Source organism: Atractosteus spatula, chromosome 4 (assembly GCF_055471065.1).
Source record: "Atractosteus spatula isolate fAtrSpa1 chromosome 4, fAtrSpa1.hap1, whole genome shotgun sequence".
In the NCBI taxonomy this organism is placed as follows: domain Eukaryota; kingdom Metazoa; phylum Chordata; class Actinopteri; order Semionotiformes; family Lepisosteidae; genus Atractosteus; species Atractosteus spatula.
In genome coordinates, this window is record NC_142709.1 from 71806421 (window position 1) to 71827977 (window position 21557).

The 21557-nt window shown below is 46.6% G+C and overlaps 3 protein-coding genes across 4 annotated transcripts in view; 1 reads left to right on the forward strand and 2 right to left on the reverse strand.

Annotated features, from left to right (window-relative positions):
* wwtr1 (WW domain containing transcription regulator 1) overlaps nt 1-6282 on the forward strand; it is a 47373-nt gene extending 41091 nt beyond the window's left edge. For both annotated transcript variants that reach the window (XM_088915085.1, XM_088915086.1), the window contains 3 exons: nt 2590-2723; nt 2877-2989; nt 3379-6282. In XM_088915085.1, coding sequence (XP_088771211.1) covers nt 2590-2723; nt 2877-2989; nt 3379-3560 — 429 coding nt within the window. In that variant the 3' untranslated portion in view covers nt 3561-6282. The remainder of the gene's footprint in view (nt 1-2589; nt 2724-2876; nt 2990-3378) is intronic.
* Nucleotides 6283-8590: 2308 nt separating this feature from the next.
* Nucleotides 8591-13144, reverse strand: LOC148837165 (transmembrane 4 L6 family member 1-like). Its single transcript, XM_088914283.1, has 6 exons — nt 13001-13144; nt 12796-12948; nt 11805-11894; nt 11186-11328; nt 9243-9300; nt 8591-8938 (listed from the first exon to the last, which is right to left on the reverse strand). Exons 1-6 carry the CDS (start codon nt 13142-13144, stop codon nt 8591-8593), a joined length of 936 nt encoding a protein of 311 aa, XP_088770409.1.
* Nucleotides 13145-14803: 1659 nt separating this feature from the next.
* On the reverse strand, nt 14804-20000 carry tm4sf4 (transmembrane 4 L six family member 4). Its single transcript, XM_088913712.1, has 5 exons — nt 19703-20000; nt 18182-18271; nt 17116-17249; nt 16020-16209; nt 14804-15205 (listed from the first exon to the last, which is right to left on the reverse strand). The coding sequence occupies exons 1-5, from the start codon at nt 19874-19876 to the stop codon at nt 15188-15190; spliced, it is 606 nt and encodes a 201-aa protein (XP_088769838.1). The 5' UTR covers nt 19877-20000; the 3' UTR covers nt 14804-15187.
* Nucleotides 20001-21557: the final 1557 nt, after the last annotated feature.

Sequence of the window (21557 nt, forward strand, 5' to 3'; positions counted from 1 at the left end):
TATGAATACAAATACTAGTTATTCTTATTTATAAAGTACCTTTCTAAACCCAAGCACGCTGTACATAGTCATGAAGAAAAAGGCAAACAAAAAGTACAATAAAAAGTAAAACACAAATAAACAAACACTTCACGGATTCATGCAGATTGAATGTAGGCTAATGAGATACAGCTCTTAGTAAAGAGATTACTTTTGAGTTTAGATTTGAAGCCAATCAGAGAATCTCTGAAGAGTCGGAGGAAGGACATTCCATAACACTGGGGCAGCGACAGAAAAGACACGGTCACCACAAGTCCGAAACTTAGTCCCTGGTACAGAAAGCAAAGGAGCAGCCTCCACTGAAGGGAGCCCACAGGAGGGAGTGTGGACATGAGGTTCAAAGATGCGTGATGGAGACAGATTTCTAAAGTCTTAAAAGTCATTAACAAGATTTTATGTTGAATATGTGAATTAACTGGCAACCCATGCGGAGACGTCAGTGCAGGAGTGATATGCTGCCAGGGTCTGGTGTGAGTTAGAGGTGTAGCTGCGGAGTTCTGGACAAATTGCAGCTTGTTGACAAGAGAGTTAGGGAGCCCAAAGAGCAAAGAGTGGCAGAAATCTTGATTTGCACGAAACAGGCGCTCAGCATCGGACATTGATAGACGTTGCCTAATCTGGGCAATATTTCTACAGTTTATAGTTTTCATTGGAGTTTCCTGTTCTTGTGCCCATTCCAGACTATTCCTTAGTGGTGGGGTCCCATTCTATAAAGACAAACTCAAAACGTATGGATCTGAATTTGCTACATGTGACTCTTGGTTAAAAAATGGTGTGTGCTTCAGAAAGTGACAGTGCCACACCAGAGCTAACGGGCTCCGTTCCTGCCATCGGGATTAGAATGGCAGAGTTAACTGGGCAGCTGGCTGGACTGGGGATCCCCCAGAGATCCCTGCGAACCGAGCACAGCGCCAGCTTGTGAGCTGGTAGGCAGACGGTCCTCAGGGACGGCGTTTGTCTTCCCAAGGACGGTTCCAGCACGTTCCGCTGTCTTGAGGCGTCGGCCAGTAGGGAGGGGACCCGTCGGTTTTCAGCGTGACGGGAGGTCGGGACGACGAGTTCGAGAAGCGGCCCGTGTCCCCGCTGCTCCAGCTGGGCCGGTGCTGGGCAGGGCCGTCGTCGCTGCGCCCTCTCCTGGGCTGGATGGGAGCCCAGCTGGCGCTCGGCAGGCTGACATCATGCGGGCAGAGTGGTGGGAAGCCTGGAGCAGCCTTCCTCCCCCATCACTCTTCCGTCTTTGAAAAACAATAGCCCTGGAAATCTAGACCCTCCCTCGCGCTGCTGACGGAGCTGCTGGGAACACTTGGTTTACAAGGAAGCTAGAAGAGGGGCTGTTTTTCTTTCCTAACGGAAACTTTCAAGTGCTCTCTGGCAAAAGAGTGCACGCTGCTCCCCCCCCCCCCCCCCTCGTGTCAGTATGCAGAACCACGGTGACATAGCGCCAGTCATTGCTTCAGCGCTGGGCTGTCCCCTGCTCACACCCGCACATGACGGAAAAGGCTGGACAGTCACGTGACAATGAGAAGACGGTGTTCATTCGCAGGTTTCTGGAATTTGATTGCCCATACACCTGGAGTACACCCCTTCTAGTAATCCGGCTTCAGGCTTCATGAGCCCTGGAGAAGATTCTAATTCATACAGACCTGTAGGTGATTCCGAGCTTGAAGCCCACTGGAATAACAGTCTCCCTGTTCTGGACGTTCCTCACACAGCTCGCCTCCTAGCATAACTGAAATCACACTTTCGACCAGCTGCTGAGGAGGAGGTAGCTGGCAGTTATAAAAACGTTTTTTTTTTTCAGACTTTGCTTCTGTTTTGTTATTGGCTTGTTTTTTTTGTTCCCATTGTACTTATGAAATCCCAAGTGCTCTGGAAATGATCGACACCTTTGTCGTTGCTTCAGAGGCAGCTTTCAGCTATGAAAGAGGCGAGAGGCAAAGCTGAATTAAAACATGATCTTCCGATGTCATCACAGCCTTGTAATTCAGCCTTTTTAGAGAATCAGAGTGGCTTAAGGGACAGGGAGTATTCAGTTTCATTGGTGGTTGTTTGCCTCCTGCGATGATGTGCTGTGCAAAATCGAGGTTGCTATTAATGCCACTGCAAGCGTGGCTGCTTCTAAATGTGACGACAGGCCCTGTTACACATTGCGTGTGACTGGATCTATCAAAAGATGTCCAGTTTTACCTGTTAATACAAAAGTTCAAATGCCCGTGTACCGAGTGACATGCCACAGTGCAGTACACCGTGTGGACTGTTGTGACTGCGCTGTGATCAGTGTTCTTGTGCTTGACCATGTCCTTTGGTTCCTATACTGCAAAGGTTCAAATAATCCTAGCTAAAAGTTCCCTTTTCATCTTTTTTATCTCTGGGGGGGTTAACCGGTCAATTGAAAACCCTGTTCATTTACACGCCACTCAGCTTGGATTCTCCCCTTCTCCTCAGTGGTACACGAGGGTGGTGAGTAAGTGGTGTCTGAGCTGAGTGGAGCTGGGGGCTGTGCTGGTTTTCGCCTCCGGCCCGCTGGTGACTGGTGTTGCTTGTCCGCAGGAGGTGGCTCTTTGCAGGCAGCTCCCCATGGAATCGGAAGGCATGCTTGCAGTTCCCCCAGCGGTCAGCTCCTCCGCCATGACCCAGGACATGAGGACAGTCCCGTCCCATGGCTCGGACCCCTTCCTCAACAGGCAAGTCCCCCCCCCCCCATCTCGACGGCGAGTCTCGGCTCCAGTGGAGGAGGGAGGGGGGCGGCGAGTACCGGTGGCGTCTGTGACGGGTCGCTGTGGAGGGGGGATGTGTAACTGACGGGCTGTGATTTTCCACTCTCCCCCCCCCCCCAGTGGGCCATACCACTCCAGAGAGCAGAGCACGGACAGCGGCCTGGGCCTGGGCTGCTACAGCATCCCCACCACCCCTGAAGACTTCCTCGGCAACGTGGATGAAATGGACACAGGTGAGGGCGGCCGATCCTCTCCTCGGTGGGGGTGGTGTTAGTCCGGCGAGTCCTGCGCCCGAGTTTCAGCTCCTGCGGCTCCTGCGGGGGGGCCGCTGTCGCGTGGACGAGGCGTCGGCGAGGGGCGGTGGGGGGCAGGGAGCAGAGGCGAAGCACCTCGCTGGGGGAACTCTGTAACCGGCACTGGTCGTAATGGGAACGTGCCCCGCCCCCCCGCTGGAGAATTTAGAGTTACCGGTTGAACCTGACTGGGAGGTGGGAGGAGCCAGAGTCCCAGGGGAGCGTGCAGACTCCACACAGACCGGCGCGCCGAGCCGGAATGGAACCCGGGAGCCGTGAGGCAGCCCCGTGTGTACCTTGGCGCTAACGCCGTGGCCTGTTGTTCGCAGGGGACAGCATGGGCACGGGCACCATGAGCGTCGGCCCGCAGAGCCGCTTCCCGGACTTCCTGGACTCGCTCCCCGGGACCAACGTGGACCTGGGCACGCTGGAGGGCGCCGACCTCATCCCCATCCTCAATGACGTGGAGTCGGTGCTCAACAAGAGCGAGCCCTTCCTCACGTGGCTCTAGGAGAGAGACCGGCCCGGGGTTCGAACGAACCAGCCGCCCCCAGCAGCGCTTCTTCCCAGAGACGGAGGACCCTCTCGGCATCCGGCCTGCGGTTCGAACCGGGCCCCAGTCTGCACCCCTCCTCCTTCTCGGCTAACCAGAGGCTGTGTGCGACGGATGTCACGTCATCACAGCTTCCTCACAGTTGGACAGAACAAAGCTTGACGTTTGAGAACAATTCGGAAAATTTGGCATTGTTTGTTCGGCTCCATTATTCCCCGCCACACCCCCGTCTTGATTTTGTCGGTTTTCATTCACGCCCGATTTTTCACGCATTCCTGCGGGAGAGTCGCATTTCCTTTCCCACATGGCCCTAGCGGCTTGCTTACTTGTGTTGGCTGTTGATGTTTTTTCCTCACTTGTGAGGTTTGTTAAGGCACACGACCCCCAGGGGAGGGCAGAGGCTGCTTGTGGACATCCAGTCCTCCAGGGGTCACTGTTGTGTGACGCGTAGCTCCCTTTGTGCTCCGGTGGGGAATTCTGGGCCACAGCTGGTTTTGTAACTTTTTTCCTGGCTTTCACCAGAGTTACAATCTGCTCACCCCTGGAGCAATAATAAGTGTTTTATTCTTGCCTCGGAAATTAAACCAAAAATATTTCTTTCCATAATGTGCATTGTGATCAAAAGCTTTAAAGACAAAAGATTTTTTTTTAAACATTAAATGGTGTATTTACAATTTAAAGTTGTTTTTTTAATGGTTTTGTTGGCATTTAAACAAATTGTATTCTAGTCTTTATTTGAATTGATGTGTTTTATATACGTGTACTTACCTGTGTAGCTTTTAGAACACTAATTCTTAAATGCCTCAAAATTTGCAAAATTGCAGATGTTTTGTATTATGTATCTTTTTTATAACACAGTATTCCTTTTATATACTGTAAAATAGTCCAGATTAGTTATTTTAAAAGCGACATCTGGTGCCATTTTAGAGTTTTTTTAATATAGAGTTTGCATTTTAATATTTATCAAGAGCTATGATTTTTTAGAGAGAGATTTTAGTTGTTTTTTAAAAGAATTTGATACATCAAAGCACTACATTTTACATAAGCCGTTACGGATTTAAAGATTTCTCTACATGAAATGAATGTTGTGTTTCAGATGATGACTTGATTACACGAGAAGCTTGCACTTTGTAAATGCAAGTGTTGCTACATGAATAGTTTCTAATGGAGTTATAAGGAATAACAACTTCAGAAATATTTTATACTTACAAAGGGTCAATATTTAAAACCCAAAGTATAACACTTCTGTTTAATATTTGTACTGCAGGGAATAAACAAAGCAGAATTTTGCATCTCTTGTAATATTCAGCTAGAACAACATTGTGGGTCGATGAATAGGTTTAATTCTGCAAAACCTATACAGTAGTTGGACTGTTTTTTTAATGTGCATGTTAAAGTACTCACTTGCTATGCCTAGTGTAGGTGGTTTATAATCATACTATTTATCATGATTATACTGTGTTATATTATAGACCTTTAGGACTGAGAAGGCAACAAATCAGATAATAGTAAAGTCATCTGAAAAACAGAAAAAAAGACAGCTTTTGAGTATGTATGTATTTAACAGGGATCGATGGAACCTATTAAGAGCAGTGTAGTTCGCTGGGAACCTGAGGCCTGAGTGGACTAGACTTCTGCCCAGTCTTTTGGCGTTGCAGAACTCACCACAGTCCACTGGAAGCTGGGACATTTTTGAGGTCTGTGATCGAATCCCAGCGGAGCTACAGTACGTACTGATACCTGAGGCGTTTAGATACTGCTCGTGATGTGGTAAAGCCAGATTAAATTCGATAGATTGACTTGATTTTTTGGGAGGGGGGTTCATTGCAGTCAACAGCCAGAAACTCTTTCCCCTCTGACGGGCGGTTTTGCTTCGCCGCAGGACGTGGGGTTTGGATTAGCCTGCTGGCTGAGGGAGTGAGCGAGGGGGGTGATCTGCATGTTCACAAGTGGCCACTTTGTTTCTACAGCGAGTGGTACCGTGTCCTTGGAGTGTTCTGGAAGGTCGGGGTTAGAAAATGGCCGCTAGCTCATCGGTGGAGAAAGAGAATTTGAAAAAAAACTGTTGCCAAAAAGCAGTAAAAAGAAGCAAGTTCATCCGTAAACGTCGGAATGAGAACCTGGAGAAAAGTCCAATTTATAATTTCTTAAACTCTTAATTCCTGTATGTGAGACAAACACTTGATGAGAGAACACTAAAAAAATGAACAAATAATGCAGTACTGTAGATATTTTGTTTGAATTCCAAGCTATTTTCCAGCGTTTTTCTCTAAATAAAAAACTTCTATCTACATTTATGTTGAAAATATTTTTAAAAGACATTTCCAGAGTTTCTTTCTACTGACTTAGGACTGCCGTGTGTGGGATATTTTAAACTAGAGGGGAAAGGGAGGTTTTGTGGCCTGCTACAGTGCTCACGCAGGCCTGCTGGAACCAGAGGGAAAGTATGCTGTGTGCTCTTAACGGGAGAAGGTTTCAGGAAATGTGAATGTCGCTAGCATGCTCACGAATTAATAAAATCACAGGCTAACAAGTTCTATGTTTATCTAGCAGCAGTGTGGCATCCACGTCTGGGAATGTAATCTTAACAAAGAGTTTCTGAAATTGAGACAATGCCCTTGTACCTTCCTTTAAAAAAATCAATAAATTTAATGGTTTCAGGATCCAGAGTTCTTAAAAAGTCGTTTGCTTTATGTGTTTCTTTGACTGTTCATCGTTTCTTTCAAATGTGGACGGCTGTATTCAGTGCTGACAGACTAGTGAAAGAATGCACTTCTGTAATGTCTTAGAAACTATCCACCATTACTTTGCCATCACTTTAGTGTGATGCCCCCGGAATATCCTGCCTTTTATTGTTTGAGAAATTACTCTCTGAACATATTAAAGGTAGTGTGCCTTACTTTATTATTCTGTAAAGCTTCACCAACAGTGTACCCCTAGGAGTGGCGACTGCTCGCTTTGTGGTGCTCCTGGCTTCTGGTGGGCTGTTGAGAGCCTGGTGGGGCTTATTGCAGTCTGGGCTCGTCACCCGAGACACCTCTTTGAGGAGCTCCCAATTAACTGGGGCGGTGCAGCTTCATGGTTTTGTTCCATTAACCCACGTGTGTCTGTCTGAGCGAGTGCTTACGATTCTACTGCACTCAGCTCTCATGAGAGCCCCTCGCACCTTCGGCTTGTTGACTGGAGCTGCAGGCGTCGGTCCTGTGTCCTCAACCCACATCGAGCTGGACAGGACAGCAGCTGCTAACGAGTCCCTCACTAGCGAGCTCTGGGTCTAGGCCAGATACAGGCTAAGGGCTGAAATTACTCTGAAACGTGACTTTCAACCATCACACACCTGTTCAGTGGAATGCTATAGTTTTGTCAAGGAATGCAATTTCAGCCCCCTGAGGGGTCCAGTTAAACTTGACATCGTCTGATTATTTTTTTTGTCTCGACCTCAACTGTAACCTCTGTTCTTGTCGGCTTTTGTCTGCTAAGTTGCATGGGGGGGAATCCTTAACCTGGCATCTGCATATTGAAACATTCCCAAATGATTTTTAAAAGATTCTCAGGACAGCCCTCATATTGCACATTACTGCAACTCGTTAGTGGTCACTTGGACACAGCAGACCACCAGGGTCCTGATGCACAGGTTTAAAACCCTGAGAGGCCACTGACAGCCCAGCAGGATTCTTCAGAATGAACAGTGAAACTCCAACTGGAGGGCACAGCTGGCACCTGTGTGGCAGTGTATTAAAAGCCAAGGGCCCTCTCCGAGCCTGCCTTCCACCATGATCCCCTCCCTCTCTCTGGACATGATAAGAGACTCACGTGCGGTGGCACTTTTCAGCACATCCCTGACACCATGACGCTGGCCTCCAGAGCTGTGGGGTGGGAGTTCGAGCTGTCCCTTCGGAGAAAATGGAACCAGCACTGAGCCTGATACTGCTCGTGTTGAAGAACCACTGGAGCCAAGTTCCTGTGCTCCAGTGAACAGGAGCTGGGGAGTTTGGGGGGGGGAGTTTGGGGGGGGGAGTTCATGTGCTTCCCTGTGTAAATGCAAAGGGATTCCTTTGGATTTCCTACAACTGATATAACTCAAACGATCTGGGGTGGTTCCGAAAAACCCCCCAGAAACGATCAATGAAGAGAATCGTGCATTAATGCAATGGTAAGTGCAGCGCATGAGCTTCTCCGCAAGCTTCGAAAAAGTTAGTGCAGCTTCCAATTCTATCCACTAGGTGGCGCACTGAAACAACATAAAAAAGACACTTCGCCTTACGGACGGAAAAATATTGAACAAGTTTCCTTTTCCTTTCCCTTTTTTTATTAATTATATACAGTGTTGTGCACTCAAATGACAAGCTTGTGTTTCTGAATTGTCAATGTTATATAATTTTCATAGTATAAAATAATAATTTTGATAATCTTAATCTTAATAATACTAAATACACAATTTAACATTTTAGTTCAGGTGGGGAGCTGCGTCAGCATGCGTAGGCTGCAAAGGAACAAGTAATAGGTTTATTCCCTGCTGAAAAAAAGAAGAAAGAGAACACAACGTTTCGGCCGTGGAGCCTTCTTCAGGTGTGAGGCTTCAGGTGTGAGCCTTCCTCACACCTGAAGAAGGCTCCACGGCCGAAACGTTGTGTTCTCTTTCTTCTTTTTTTTCAGCAGGGAATAAACCATTTAACATTTTAAACAATACAATACAATAGGCATTGTATAATACAAGGCATTGTATCAAAATCATAATACCGCTGCTCCAAAAAAATACAGGACACTTCAACATCTCAGTAAGTTTTCTTGTGGATCGCACTTATCCGGGGCTTCGTCTTTCAAGCCTCAGGTCCGATACTCTACAGGGAAGGGAGGGAGAAGAGACAACATAATAAGAATAATTAATTAAGGAAGGACTAATGTTTTACAAAATTTCGAGGGTGGGGCTGGAGGCGCCGTGTCCTTGTCAAACCTGGAGCGCATGTCAGCGCGTCTGGGGGAGGACATCACGCGTGTTGATGTGGACCTTTTGAAAGCTCCGCTTCGACTCGCGAGAGACGGCTGACGCGCCTCTTTTGACACACCTGTCTGCAGCAGCCGGCGCATATCCCGCAGAGTCCCAGGAGGAAAGTGTTCAGAAGCCTGAAGAAGAAAATGACGAACTCCGTGGCCCCCAGGCCGAGGAGCATGGAGAAGAGGGACACGTTCCACACGACGATGCGAGCTGGCTCCTTGCAGCTGCTCCACTTCGTGGTATTAAACAGGTAACTGCGTAGGACAAGACCAGGAGAGGCAGTGAAGTCGAGTATCGGTAAGCACAGAGGCTGAGTGGAAGACGCGCCAGGGACGGGCGTCTATTAGCGACCCTGTGGAAGTAAAACGAAACGAGATAACGCTGCAAGAATTATTACGTAAATAATGTCGACACAATGTCTTAAAACAGTGCAATAATATTGTCCCATGCGAAGTTCCATTTTTCCTTAACAAAACTAAAATATCTTCACACTCACGTTTGTGCAAATAAAGTGGTATAAAGGAGCACGTACTGTGTCGTGTCTTTCCTGTACGTCAAGTGTGACACCGTGTCTTTGAGCATTCCTGGGCTAAACAAGTGTGTGTTTTACCTTTTAGCGAAAAGCAGAAAAGACACGGCTTTACAAACTTGTTATTCTTTATGTGAATCTGCAGACACATGTAGGATAGGTTTTTGCCTGATCTTTAAACATAAGGCAGAATACATTTACATAAGGTATTTAAACCTCCTGTTAAGTTTACAGTCGTTCTGCATTGAAGCATAAAAACACAAAAAGCTTTCAGCCTATCCTCCTATCGAAATATTACCTGAATTGGATTTACGCAGCAAACGGCACGAAATACGAAAGGGGAAGAAACTGACAGTATTTCTGCAACATTCAAAATAATAATAATAATAATAATAATATTTTTTAAAAAATTCCAGGACGAGAGTTGCCGTAGAGAATCGTGCATTTATTAAGGAGTCCTGCTGGTTGCGATGTATTAGCAGCAACATCTCGAAATAACGCCGTGTTATCTCGTTTTAGACGCGATATTTTTTTCTTTCGCGGCGCTAAGAACCCTTACATCCAGTCAGGGCGCCTCGAGTGCCGAAGAACAAGAAAAGGAATCTTCCTCCTTCGTGTTTGCATTTTCTTTTTTATCTTCTTATCTAACGTCGGAAGAATATAAAGATAAAACACATATTAAATACTTTACTGCTTTCATCTTTCAGTTTGCAATTATATAAATGTTTTTTTTTTATAACTAGCCATTTCCATTATGTCAGCCCGTTCAGCACCCCGGGGTGGCAATGAAGGCTCATTTCTTCAGGGGTTGGTGGTGTGTTTCATCCTTCATCCTTTAGAGCAGGGGTTCCCAGTGCTGGTCCTGGTGAGCCCCACACCTGCTGGGTTTCATTCCCTCCCTCCTCCAGCAGATAACTGAGGCCTTACCGGATCAGCAAGGAGCTGCGTCAATTCAGCATTCGCATTTTGTTAGTAGTCACAAGTTTGGGATTTTTATTCCATTTACACAGTACAGCAGTTAAAGAGCTGGGAACAAACAGTTCAGGTTAATCTTGTTATTATAAGTCAACGAAGGGTTTGATTGTGTCAAAGAAAAGGAAGGCTCGGCTGGCATGAACGCCAGCAGGCGCGCGTGTCACCAGGACGGGGACTGGGGACCACTGCTTTAGAGAAAGGAAACGTCTGGAGAGCTTCAGTAATTTCCCGTTTATACCGCACTGTTGTGCTGTGTTGCTCTTGCCTATCTGGCTATCGAGACCGGGGAGGCATGCAGCACCAAGTAAATAAGCTGCAAATGTACCAGTTCTAGCTCTGAAACACAACCAGACACGGAAAACTGCTGCTGCGTGATATTTCTGAAGCCGCTTCATCATCATCATCAGTAGTCTTTCTCTGTACTCCTCCCTCTCAGGGTGGGGCCGGCCTGTTTTAACACGGCAGCGCAGGCTGGGTTCAGGACCTGCAGACAGGGCTTGGAGCGGCCACATCTACTGTCGCTTTTTTGGTTGTGCTTGCGATCTGGGTCGGCGCCACTACTTACAGGGCCAGTCGAGCACCGGCTGCCCACTGATACAGTGAGGCAGCTAGATCGTTTCAGTCCCGAATACAGGAGAGATCGCAGGAGGGTCTGACCACGTTACTCAGAATCCTGAAAGGTGCTGACGAAGGCAAAACCACAGGACAGAAGTGAAGGGCAGTTTGGGAGCAAGAATGGGAAAATACACTTTACACAAAGAGGGGTGGGTGTCTCCATCACATTGCCCCCCCCCCCCCTCTTCTCCTGAAGCCAAGGGGTAGGATCCCTGGGGACAACAGATTCATGAATGAAGAAGCTCCTTTCAGTCATATGAGCAAAAATCCCTGCATGACCTCCCCCTTGTCTATAACAGTGGAGTGTTACTGTACCTGTTGGCGCTGAAGAGACCTCTCTTTAGGACTGGGTAATGTCTGCACTCTAAAAAACAATGGCTGATTAAAGCAAAGAGCTCGGCATTGCGTTTATCAACGGAGCCTGGCTCTAGAAAAGCAGCCCTGTCCTGTGTGCCTGTAGGACATTACCTGCCTGAGCTGTTGGCGAACGGGTAGTCCCAGCCAGTGGCAGATATGCAGTAGGGCCCCTCAGTCAGTGCCAGCGCAGACACTAACAAGCAGTACAGGGACCCTGTCATTCCAAACAGCGTGGCCACAAGTGAGCTCAGCATCTGGAAAGCAAACCACATGCGATCATAGACAAATTCATTCATTTCAATCAATCATTCAATCATCAGTCTCTGAATAGACTCATGCATGAAATGTGTCTCATAAGTAATAGTTAAAATATTTTTTTCAGCTGTTCTGAACTAGTCAACAAGCTGTCGTGTGATCTGGTATTTTATCTGTTGGATGAGCAGACCTCAGAATCCCAGTCTTTAGGAACACGTGTCGCATGGATGTTTTCCGAACTGCAAAATGAAACGAGAACCTATTTCCCCTGTCCTGTACATGTCAACGACTTCAAGCCCTCTGTAGAAACCGGTAAAATAAAGTGATGCAGGGAGCAAAGTGTGGACCAGACCGAGATAGCTGTGTGCTGTAAATCACACACGCTTCGCTACAGACACTGAGAGCTGTGCCGGTCCTTCTGTCAGAGCTGGGAGGTGAGGAGGATGGTGGCGTGACCGCGGTGGGCAGAACTCACCGGGCAGCCCTCGGCACACGCCACCTGCCCCTCTCGCGCACAGCAACATCTTCCTTCCGGCCCCCGCAGCATCCAGGCAGGAGCGATGACCTGGAGCGCAGCAGAGACACCGCGGTCAGAGCTCCGAGGAATCCGCGCCCGTCCGGCCTGCAGCAGGCACATGTCCTGGCTTTGTGTGCTGGGGGCAGGACGTGTTCGCCGGGGGCGAGTGTGCGTGTAGCCTGAGCCTCCAGTTTGGGTGACTTTAGGGATTGGGGGTGCTGGCACCCGGTCAGCAGGGAAGTGTGCGTGTTTTTAAAAAAATATATTGTTGTCACCTTTGACATCGTTCTTGCAGACTCATTTCATTTGATTCGCCCGGCGGAGATGTGATGGATTTGTTTCTGTAAACCTGCCCTTACTGTACAGGTACAGCTGTGTAGGTCATACTGGTAGTTGGGGTAACAGGAACATTGGTGTCTTTAGCAGTAGCACTAATCGCAGCTGTATCAATCATGACAGCTATGCAGTACTTCACTGCACTTGACAGTGGCTGTTATCTCCAATTTAACCTGAAGATTAAGGCTCTTTATTTTTGTCTTGATCACACTTAAGGGACTGCAGCATGCCAACGAAACTCAACAGATGCTCTTTTTGAGCTGTAAAATTTTGGTTTTTAATCTTGGCTGCTCTGTGATCAAAACAGTTTGTGAGAGTAAGGATAGCCTGCTGAAGAAGTTCTGTTTCTTTTCCTTTGGATTTTAGAGGTTTCAGTTTCACTGAATGATTATTCACATCGAGTACACTGCGACTCCATGTTAGTGTTCTATATTAAAGAATTTGGCTTACAATTTTTTTATCATCACAATGAGCGTATATCTCTTGTATGCTGGTATGAAATACACTAGTGTATTAACCTATGTTTTGTATAAAAAAAACACAACAGAAAACCGTTCTTTTACTTTCACAACGCACATCACGCTGGTCTTTGAAACGTTGGCATAACACTTACCAGGAGGCCGCCTCCGATAATTCCTCCGAAAAACCACACGAAGTTGGTCAGCTGGTTCTCACTGGCGTAGCGGGTCTCTCCATTGGGAAAGTACAGCAGCACGTTGGCCAGGATGCTCAGGGCCGCCAGTGGGAAGAGAGGAGCCCTGGTGCACTGCTCGAGGCACATGGTGTGTCGCCCCCGGGCACCTCAGGGTGGCCCACACCCGCAGCCCCAGACTGTTCGGCCGCGCGCTCGTAACGCCCGCGAACAACTGCCCAGGGGAGTCCTCTCCCTGTCTCCCTGCGTCCCGACTGTTTACAGCCGCCTCTGCCCTCTGTTTGCTCACGCGGTTTGGTTTCCATGGCATGGTGTGTTATTTTAAGGCCATCCCAGTGGTTTTTGAAAAGAAGGGGAAAGCGACCGTGCGGCTGAGCCTTATAACAGTTTGTCTTACCACATGTAGAGATGTTGTCTTTCCTCGTTTCGAAGGGTATTGACTGGCTCCAGTCGTGTGGTGTGATACAGCTCCCATCGGGAATTCCATCCCCAGTTTCTCCTCGGAAATGATCACGCCAGGAGGAACACGATCGCAGAAGCGAGTAATTTCCAGACTCAGAGACAGCTTTTTCCCTCAAGCTGTCAAGATTACTGAACTCTACCCCCACCACTGGCTCACATTGATGGGGTTTCTTTCTAAGATGTATGTTATTTTACTTGCTGCAGTTGCTGGTGTTCTGTGTTTTTGGTGTTTCCTTGGTGTCTTTGTATCGGAGCACACATGCAAATAAGCCTTTCATTGCACTTGTGCAGATGACATTAAACTCTACTCTACTACTCTACTCTAAGGGAGATGGAAGAGGCACCCTGAAGGTTGTGCCCAAGAAGTACTTAAACCTTAATTGCTTTAATTGATCAGGGGTCTGATCCCAAACAGGTAAGAAAAAATTCATTTTCTTTTAACCTGCTGCTGTCTAGTCACAGATGCCGCAGGTGGCGTTACCCACTCCAGTTCCATACAAAAATCTTCAGTTCTGATTAAGCTGGACTTTAACAGGCCCTTCCTTAATATTCCTTATCTCTCACTGCCTTCTTTTAAGGATCTAGTGCTGGGGATGTAGGCTCTGCATGGTACGCTCATATCAAACAATTGAGGTGTCATTCTCAAGGAACAATGAGTCAATGAATATCGAATGGATTGTCCCAAGAACTTTCTGATGTTGGCTGTTTCATTCATATTCATCATCTGAGCCATTTTACTCTGATTCAGCTGCAATATGCAGTGTCTGACAAGGTGGTGTGTATTTTTCCTTTGTGGGCTAGATACAGTGTCCATGGCACCATTACAGGGTAATTCATGGGTGTGAATATTCTGTTGAAATGGACCTGATCAACAAGACCTGGGCCACATGTTCTACTGCTGTCTGGAGTATCATGTTATTTTCTACCTTGGGGAAAAAAAATAAATTAAAATTTGTGTTTCTAGAGACCATATGTGAACTGAGGTATAACCATATTAATGGGTCAGTCAGTTGATTCTCAGGGTTAGTTTACAGACCCCCCATCAGAAAAAGTCCTTGTTTATTTAAATGAGTCTAAAGTGGTCCGTCGTTAATGGAGCAGGCTTTGTGACCCTACAGGGACACAGAGAAATCATCAACTTGAAATGGGTAAAAATTAGATCTGCAGAAATGACCAGAGAGAAAAGTCACTTTAAGGGAGGCGTATCTGTTGAGTGTGACAGCTTTAAGTTAGTCCTGTTTTTCTTTTGGCTCTTTGTTTCACATTTATTGTGGAATCATAATCCATCACAGTCTTGCTTTTACCTGCCAGCAGGCAGGCAATGTAAAGAATAAAGTGCTCATTGGAACCTGATAATCAACAGATAAAAATGAACATTGTTTAACTAACATAGAGGAAATGCCTGGTGTTCATCTTACTACATAGGTGATTTGTCTTGTTTATCTTTAGTACACAGTTATAAATGACTCGATTCCCAAAACTGTTAGAAGAACAACACAAATATCAATTAAATCAAACAGTTCCGCCTTTATTTAATGTTTGGGTTTGAGCAGGGTGGTGTTGAAAATAACATTTTCAGTATTTAATCTGTCGGACGTTGGGATTAAAGTAGGTTTTTGTTCTAAAAGCATTCTGAAGTTAAATATCTTGAAATGCAGCCAGCCAGTCAATAAATATGCCGTAGTAAAACAGCACAAACCGCTTTGCCATCACCAGACCACTGACCACGAGGTCCTCTGACAAAAAAAATCCACACTGTCAAAGTTGGGTAATAATAGAATCTCTTCAGAATAGCAAAATAAAACTTTACAAATGTATATATTTATAAAAAATACACCTTATGTTTCCCGTATATCCTGGATGTACAGGGTCTTTATAAATACAATTCCACTCAAACAGCCCCATCTCCCTACAAAAAAAAGAACAGAAAATAATGATTAAATAAATTTATCATCTGCATGATGATACAACAGCTGACATTATAATAATGGCCAAGTATCCACTGGTACAGGTAAAATAAACCTTAGCACTAACGGAATAATGACGTCTCCCAGTCTCTAAAATCATTTATAACAATTTTCTGTGTTCTTAACGCAGGGCTATTATTCAAAGTTTCTAGTCTTTCCAATCCAATTTATATGAAATACAAATGTTTCCATTCATTTACATTAAATGCCGATCACACTTAATATCACAGTAAAAAAATCAATGACCCCCTTCGGCTTGAGCTACAGCAAAAGGTGCCCCCACTGCATCCTGATCAACATTTGATTCATTTTCCAAGACTGGGCTCCAATCCAAAGAAAGGAAGGCGTCTTTCCTTGCGCTGCCTCTGCGCAGAAGTTGAAACGATTACTTTTCTTCACTCCTCGCTCCAGGAACAGCGAGAGGTAGAATTTACGCCGTTTCACTTAAATAAGCTCAAGCTTTTCTCGAAACACGTAGCCTAACCCTCACCTTGGCCCTCCTGACATCACGGCACAAGGGATTCTCACAACCTTATGACGAAAGGCCCCTAAACGCCGCTGGCGCGTTTGCGTCAAAATTCCGGTGTTTCGGATGCGGGGATCCAGGGAACTTGGTTCGGCGTCGGACGCGCACGATAAAAACAGAGCCGCGAAAAGTGAACGGCGCATGAAGAGCCGCCACCGCACCGGGAACGGATCGGTCAGTAGATGAATGAATAAATAAACACATGCGACAGGCGGTGAACCAATACTCACCCCGCAGCAGCCGCAGCAGCCGCAGTCCCCGCAGATGGTGCCGATGAGGCCGTTGACCACCTGGACGGCGCAGAGGACGATCTCCACCCCGCTCATGATCAGCAGCAGGGAGAACAGCGTCAGGTTCCAGGGCACGACGTCCGTGGGCTTGTCGCAGTCGCCCCAGATGGAGTTGTTGGACAGGTAATTCCTGCCGGGAACAAAACAGCGACGGGGGTCAGCTCAGGACACAAAACAAGGACAGCCATCGCAACTTTCCCGTGTGTTACACACCCCCTCCCCCCAAAAAGACTGCTGGTCGAACTCGAAACTTCGACTAACTCCAGGATTGCTCGGACCTGATTTAGGGCAGAGTTCCCGGAGCGTCTTGTGTTCAGAAAACCCATCACCGAGACCTGTGCTTGCAATCTGTGACTGGCAGGTGCGTCAGATTTCTTATTTAATCTATACCTGCGCCAGACCGAAAGAAGGCCTTCGTCACACGTGAAATGTCAGCTGTAATAAGCTCAAACGCACAGACCAGTTTGCGTGGTTTGTGAAATAAACACCGGAGAAACACCGGTGTAACAGCTACTCAAGGTACTGGAACCACAGGCCTAGTGAGGAGGATTAAAACTCGCAGAGCTGTTTCAGCGAGGCCGTTGAGGCTGTGACAAACCTGGCAATCGCATCCAACTCCAAAATAATATTTATGTGTAGGACAGCCGTGTGGCAATTTATTAAGGTGTTCCTAGTGAACTAAAATCGATTCATAACGCTCGGAACAGGGACGGGACACATTATAAGGCGGGGGTTGAAGGTGCATGTGGATTAAAGATGGTGCTAATGAAGCTACAGTGCCTCACTGCTGGTTTTCTTTAACGCTGTGCCCTGTGCGTGTTGTGGAACGTTTTGAGTTTAAAACCGTTTGGTCAAAAGGATGTACAGTACCACGTACAAAAGCCAAGGTAATACAGAAAGAACGTGGGTTCAGGGCGTGTGTGAGTTGTGCTCTCGGATAAGTACTTCACATGACCGAATGTAGTCAGTTCTGACAAACTTCGCTCTTGTTGCTCAAGTTAACTGTCTCGAGCCCGAAAACTCTTGTCTCCCTTACCCGTTTTCAAAAGGGTAACTCCAGTTCCCGTTGTGGAAGCATTTGGGGCCTCGATTAATAGCCACAGAAGATATTATGAAGGAATAACCAGCTCCCAGGACTCCAATTCCTGCAAATATGATGGACGTAAACATCTGCGAAAGAAAGGGTATTCGTATCAGCGTGAACCTGATGCCCTTACGAACAATGTCTGAGCAAAGACAGCATTTAGTGACTGGATTCTCGATTTGTGAAGAGTGAAGCACTCTAGAGCAATTAATACCATAAAAAAGGGGAGTCGTCCTTCTGATGAGGGGTAAAACCGAAGTCCTGACTCTCCGTGGCCATTAAAAATCCTGTTTCTCGAAAAGAGTAGGGGTGTTACCCCAGTGTCCTGGCCAGATTTCCCCCTGGCCTTTACCCATCATGGGCTCCTAATGGCTCTCCTCCCCACTGAGAGCTGGTGTGCGGGGAGCGGACTGGTGCATCATTTGGGGCTGCACACTGGTGGTGGTGGAGGGGATCCCCATTACCTGCAAATCACTTTGAGTGGAGTGTCCAGAAAAGCGCAATATACTGTAAGTGTAAGCAATTATTATTATAAATTTAACCAAAAAAGTGTTTGGGAAAGGCTGTTCACCAAGGTTTTGAATTTGAAAAAAAATACACCCCCCCCTTTTGGATTATTATAAACCATAAAACATTACATGCAAATCAGTAGAAGGAGATTTTCTTCCTATCACGTGTCTGAGTAAGAACTGGACGTATGTGCAGCTCTTCCATTTTCTGAGTAAATTACAGGTGTCGGATGAGAACGGGAGCAGCCGGAGGATTCGGCTGGTGAGCCCACGATCCCGGGGGTTCAGTGCGCGAGCCGTGACTGCACCCGACCCTCAGTAACACCAGAGTCACGCGGGCATCCCGTTGTCAAGACATCTGCTTTCAAAGGCTTCGCTCGGATCCGTGTCTCTGCCTGAGACGGCAGCAGAGCTCTGCGTGGCGGAGAAACTGCAGGAGAATGTCACTGCTGCCCTAACGGAGCAGGTGTGGTGCCGGCCGCGCGTCGGCGGTCCCGCCAGCGCCTCACCGCGAATCGCTTGCCGCAGTCCTCGTTGCCACAGCAGCCACAGCAGTCGTTGTTGTTCAGACCCAGGAAGACCAGGGCCGGGAAGATCATCTGGAGAGGAGAGAGGCGATGTCACCGCGCCAGGCCTCGGAGCTCTTTTTATTGTTCACACCCCAGTCCACTCCGAGCCGCTCCCGCAAACTCTAAACATTTTCAATTTTCCAAACGTTTTAATTGGGTTCCCAATATTAAGGGGCATTAAGCGGTGAGCAAAGAGAAATGGAACTTTTCTTTTCCTCTGAAACCTAGTTTAAATAAACAGGGGTCAGGGGTTCTGCAATTCCCCTCACGGGATCAATAAAGTCTCTATCTATCTAAACACGTTTGCACAAAGATGAAGGGCTTGAGATGTGTTCCAGACGTCTGCCACCGCCATCGCTGTGACTCCCCTGCCTTTGAGCCAAGGCTGTGTTTCAGAGGCACAGCCTGGGGCTCCTGTCTGTCTTGTGCCTCGACTGGGGTGACCACCAATCTCTAATACAGAACACGTTTGAATGAAAAACACCTCGACCGTTACTGTTAAGGGAGAAGCTGATTTGCCCTGAATATAGCTTAACTGCCGTTAAATCCCCCACTCAGCTTGAGTGCTCAATCTCCTTCTTTCACCCTGGATTGGGAACAAACAATCCAAAATCCACGTTTGGAGAGATAAAAAGGCCCATTACAATCCCCCCAATTCAACCCCTTCTATTCCTCCAGTGCAGAGATGAAAAGTCTTGAACCCCCACTCCTGAAAATTCCTAAATGTTTGTTCTCTGACATTCTGGAATCCAATCCAAATCTTAAACTGGCCCTACTTGGCTCAGCAATGCTTAGCTGCTGAAGCACACTTTTTTCAAGTTAGACAAATCGTCAGACAGAAACATACTCCTATACTGCATGTGCGGCTACGGCTCATTTGTGGTTTTTACTTCTCCTGGTCTGCTCATCCACAACCACTGGGATTAGGAAAGTGCTTCTGAAAATTGCCAGCTTCTAAATATTGGGATAGGAGATCCAGGTTTCTTTTCTTCTACTTATAGATGTGTTTTAGGACTCACCTGTAAACTTTAAATAGAAAGAGTAGGCTAAATTCGAATTAGTCAGTACAATTTCTCCTAATTTTGTGAAAGTTATTTTTGACATTCTGACCTGTAATACACGGGAAGACCATGGAATCAAGCCTTAGGTGCAGAGTAATTGTGAAATGTAACAAATACACCCTGCTTGTGGTTGTTCTTTGTTTCAAATTTCATTCCGCAGTTAAAATTGTGTTACAGAACAGTCAGACAGCTGTGTGGAAATCCGTTCAGTCAGAGCTGTCCTGACACTGTCGGGATCAAACTTTTCAGCTGATACAGAAAGGTACCCAAAGAACAGGATTTAGCTGGAGATCACAATGTAAAAAGAAGGATTCCATTTATTAAGGCTTAAAATACACGGCTAAACGTTGTAATTACTAGATACAACCCTTTTCTCTCTCTTCCCTGTTATCCCACTTACCAAAACTCCTGATCCAAGTATCCCTCCGAAATACCACACCTCTTCAGTGATCTGGTCATTGTTCTCCACTGTTTTTCCTCCTGGGAAAAACAGCAGGATATTTGCGAGGACACACAGGATGGCCAGAGGGATGAGGGTGATGCCGAGGCATTTAGCGAAACTCCCAGAACACATGGCTCCTGCAAAAATCAAGCACACAGTCCGAAAGATTTTAAACGTCTTCCACCTTTGTGCACAAAATCCAGACTCTGGATGTGGAGATATTCTCCCAGACCTGACTGCACACTTCAAGGCTGCGGTTTGAAGATGTATTTATAGATTTTGATGCCCATGATGTCACTGCAACCAACCTTAAATTCGATTTATAGCAGTTGCATGTGCTATGACAACCATCTGCCTCGGTTAATATTCTACTAAATTTTCAAGATAACCTCACAAGCTCTGGGTTATTGAACACTGCAGCTCACCTTTCCTCTGCTACAGCTCCCTTTGTGTGTGTCGAATTCATCAATCGATCAATTAACCGTCATCAGTGGAGTTTGATTTCTTAATGTGAGCCAGGCAGGCATTCGACCACCCATCTTGTACCTCTGATGCTTTATGACTTAGCACTGTCTCTGTTATTTGCCTTTCTAAGAGTAATGACTCCATGTGAAATACAGGACTATTGCATTAACACTTCAGTAATTGTTGTATCTCAATATCCTAACTGCCCCATTCCTTTAATAAATGTCAATATATTTACTATTACTTGGTGATGGTTTTGACTGGCAGAAAGCTGCTGTTAACTAGAACTCAAATGGCTGTCCACGTTCCATACACTGGCTGTATCATTTTTGTTTTTCTCTTGGAAATATCCGAGTTAAACAATATCATCTCAGATCGTGTCCTTACTAAAAAGACAGAAGAAGGTAGTGTGTTTTCGGGACCAGAGACAGTGCTTGCTGATGAGATGTCCTGCCTGCAGTTTTCCACAATGCTGTAGTGCTGTGGAGCACACACTGGTTCCACAACGGTGTACTGATTTCACAATGATCTCTATCTTGAACCTCTTGGTTTTCCGAATTGCTGGCCTGACCCCCCCCCCCAAAGTATTTCTCCCTTATCTATTAACCTGCTCCAGGTACACTCTGTTCAGGTGTCCCCCAAAACACAAGAGCACCTTTCAGGCAAAGCCCAGCAGTGTGTCAAACGAAGACCATGCCTGTGACGGACGTGCTGACCTTCAGTTCTGATTTTTAAGATTGTACAGTTGATGTGAGTATTACTTGCTGAGAATTGTTTTTGAGCTTTGTACTGGGAGGTCTTTGCTGACAATGAAAGTGCCTTATAAAAGTATAGTTTGTGAGTAGCGTTACTATTGTTAGATAGATAGATACTTTATTGATCCTGTGACGGAAATTGCAGAATGTTGTTGATGTTTTTGTTCACTAATGGCTCTCCTCAGAGTTGTCACTGGCTATAGACTCTGAGTAGGGAGCCAAGCCAGTGTGTTTTGGTGTGTGGTGGCTGCAAAGGACCAAGTGAAGGACTGGTGTCCCCGTCACTCTACTGGGGCATTAGGACCCACACAGACTGCAGGTTGAGCGCCCCCTGCTGGCCCCACTAACACCTCCTCCAGCAGCAGCCTTAATTTTCCCAGGAGTCTCCCCTCCAGGTAAGTAGAAAGAAGAATCACTTCTGGGCTGTCGAGCCTCCATCAGGCCACTCACACGTAAAGGAGACTCAGCAGTTGAAGCTTTGCGTTTCTTCCGTCTGCTTTTCTTAGTGGAATTAACCTGTACTTGTTCCTTTGAAGCTACAGACTCCTACTCTGATACTGGATATGTAACAGAAAACAGTCCACAGCTGCTTA

What these genes read in the sequence shown, in the direction of transcription:
- LOC148837165 (XM_088914283.1), bottom strand. Translation starts at nt 13,144, where the DNA reads ATGCCATGGAAACCAAACCGCGTGAGCAAACAGAGGGCAGAGGCGGCT. An exon ending in CGAACAGTCTGGGGCTGCGG is followed by an intron (nt 12,949 to 13,000) that starts GTGTGGGCCACC and finishes TGCCTCGAGCAG; the next exon opens with TGCACCAGGGCTCCTCTCTT. An exon ending in CGTGTGCCGAGGGCTGCCCG is followed by an intron (nt 11,329 to 11,804) that starts GTGAGTTCTGCC and finishes TTTGCTTTCCAG; the next exon opens with ATGCTGAGCTCACTTGTGGC.
- tm4sf4 (XM_088913712.1), bottom strand. Translation starts at nt 19,876, where the DNA reads ATGTGTTCTGGGAGTTTCGCTAAATGCCTCGGCATCACCCTCATCCCT. An exon ending in ACTGCGGCAAGCGATTCGCG is followed by an intron (nt 17,250 to 18,181) that starts GTGAGGCGCTGG and finishes TTTCTTTCGCAG; the next exon opens with ATGTTTACGTCCATCATATT. An exon ending in AGTTACCCTTTTGAAAACGG is followed by an intron (nt 16,210 to 17,115) that starts GTAAGGGAGACA and finishes TGTTCCCGGCAG; the next exon opens with GAATTACCTGTCCAACAACT.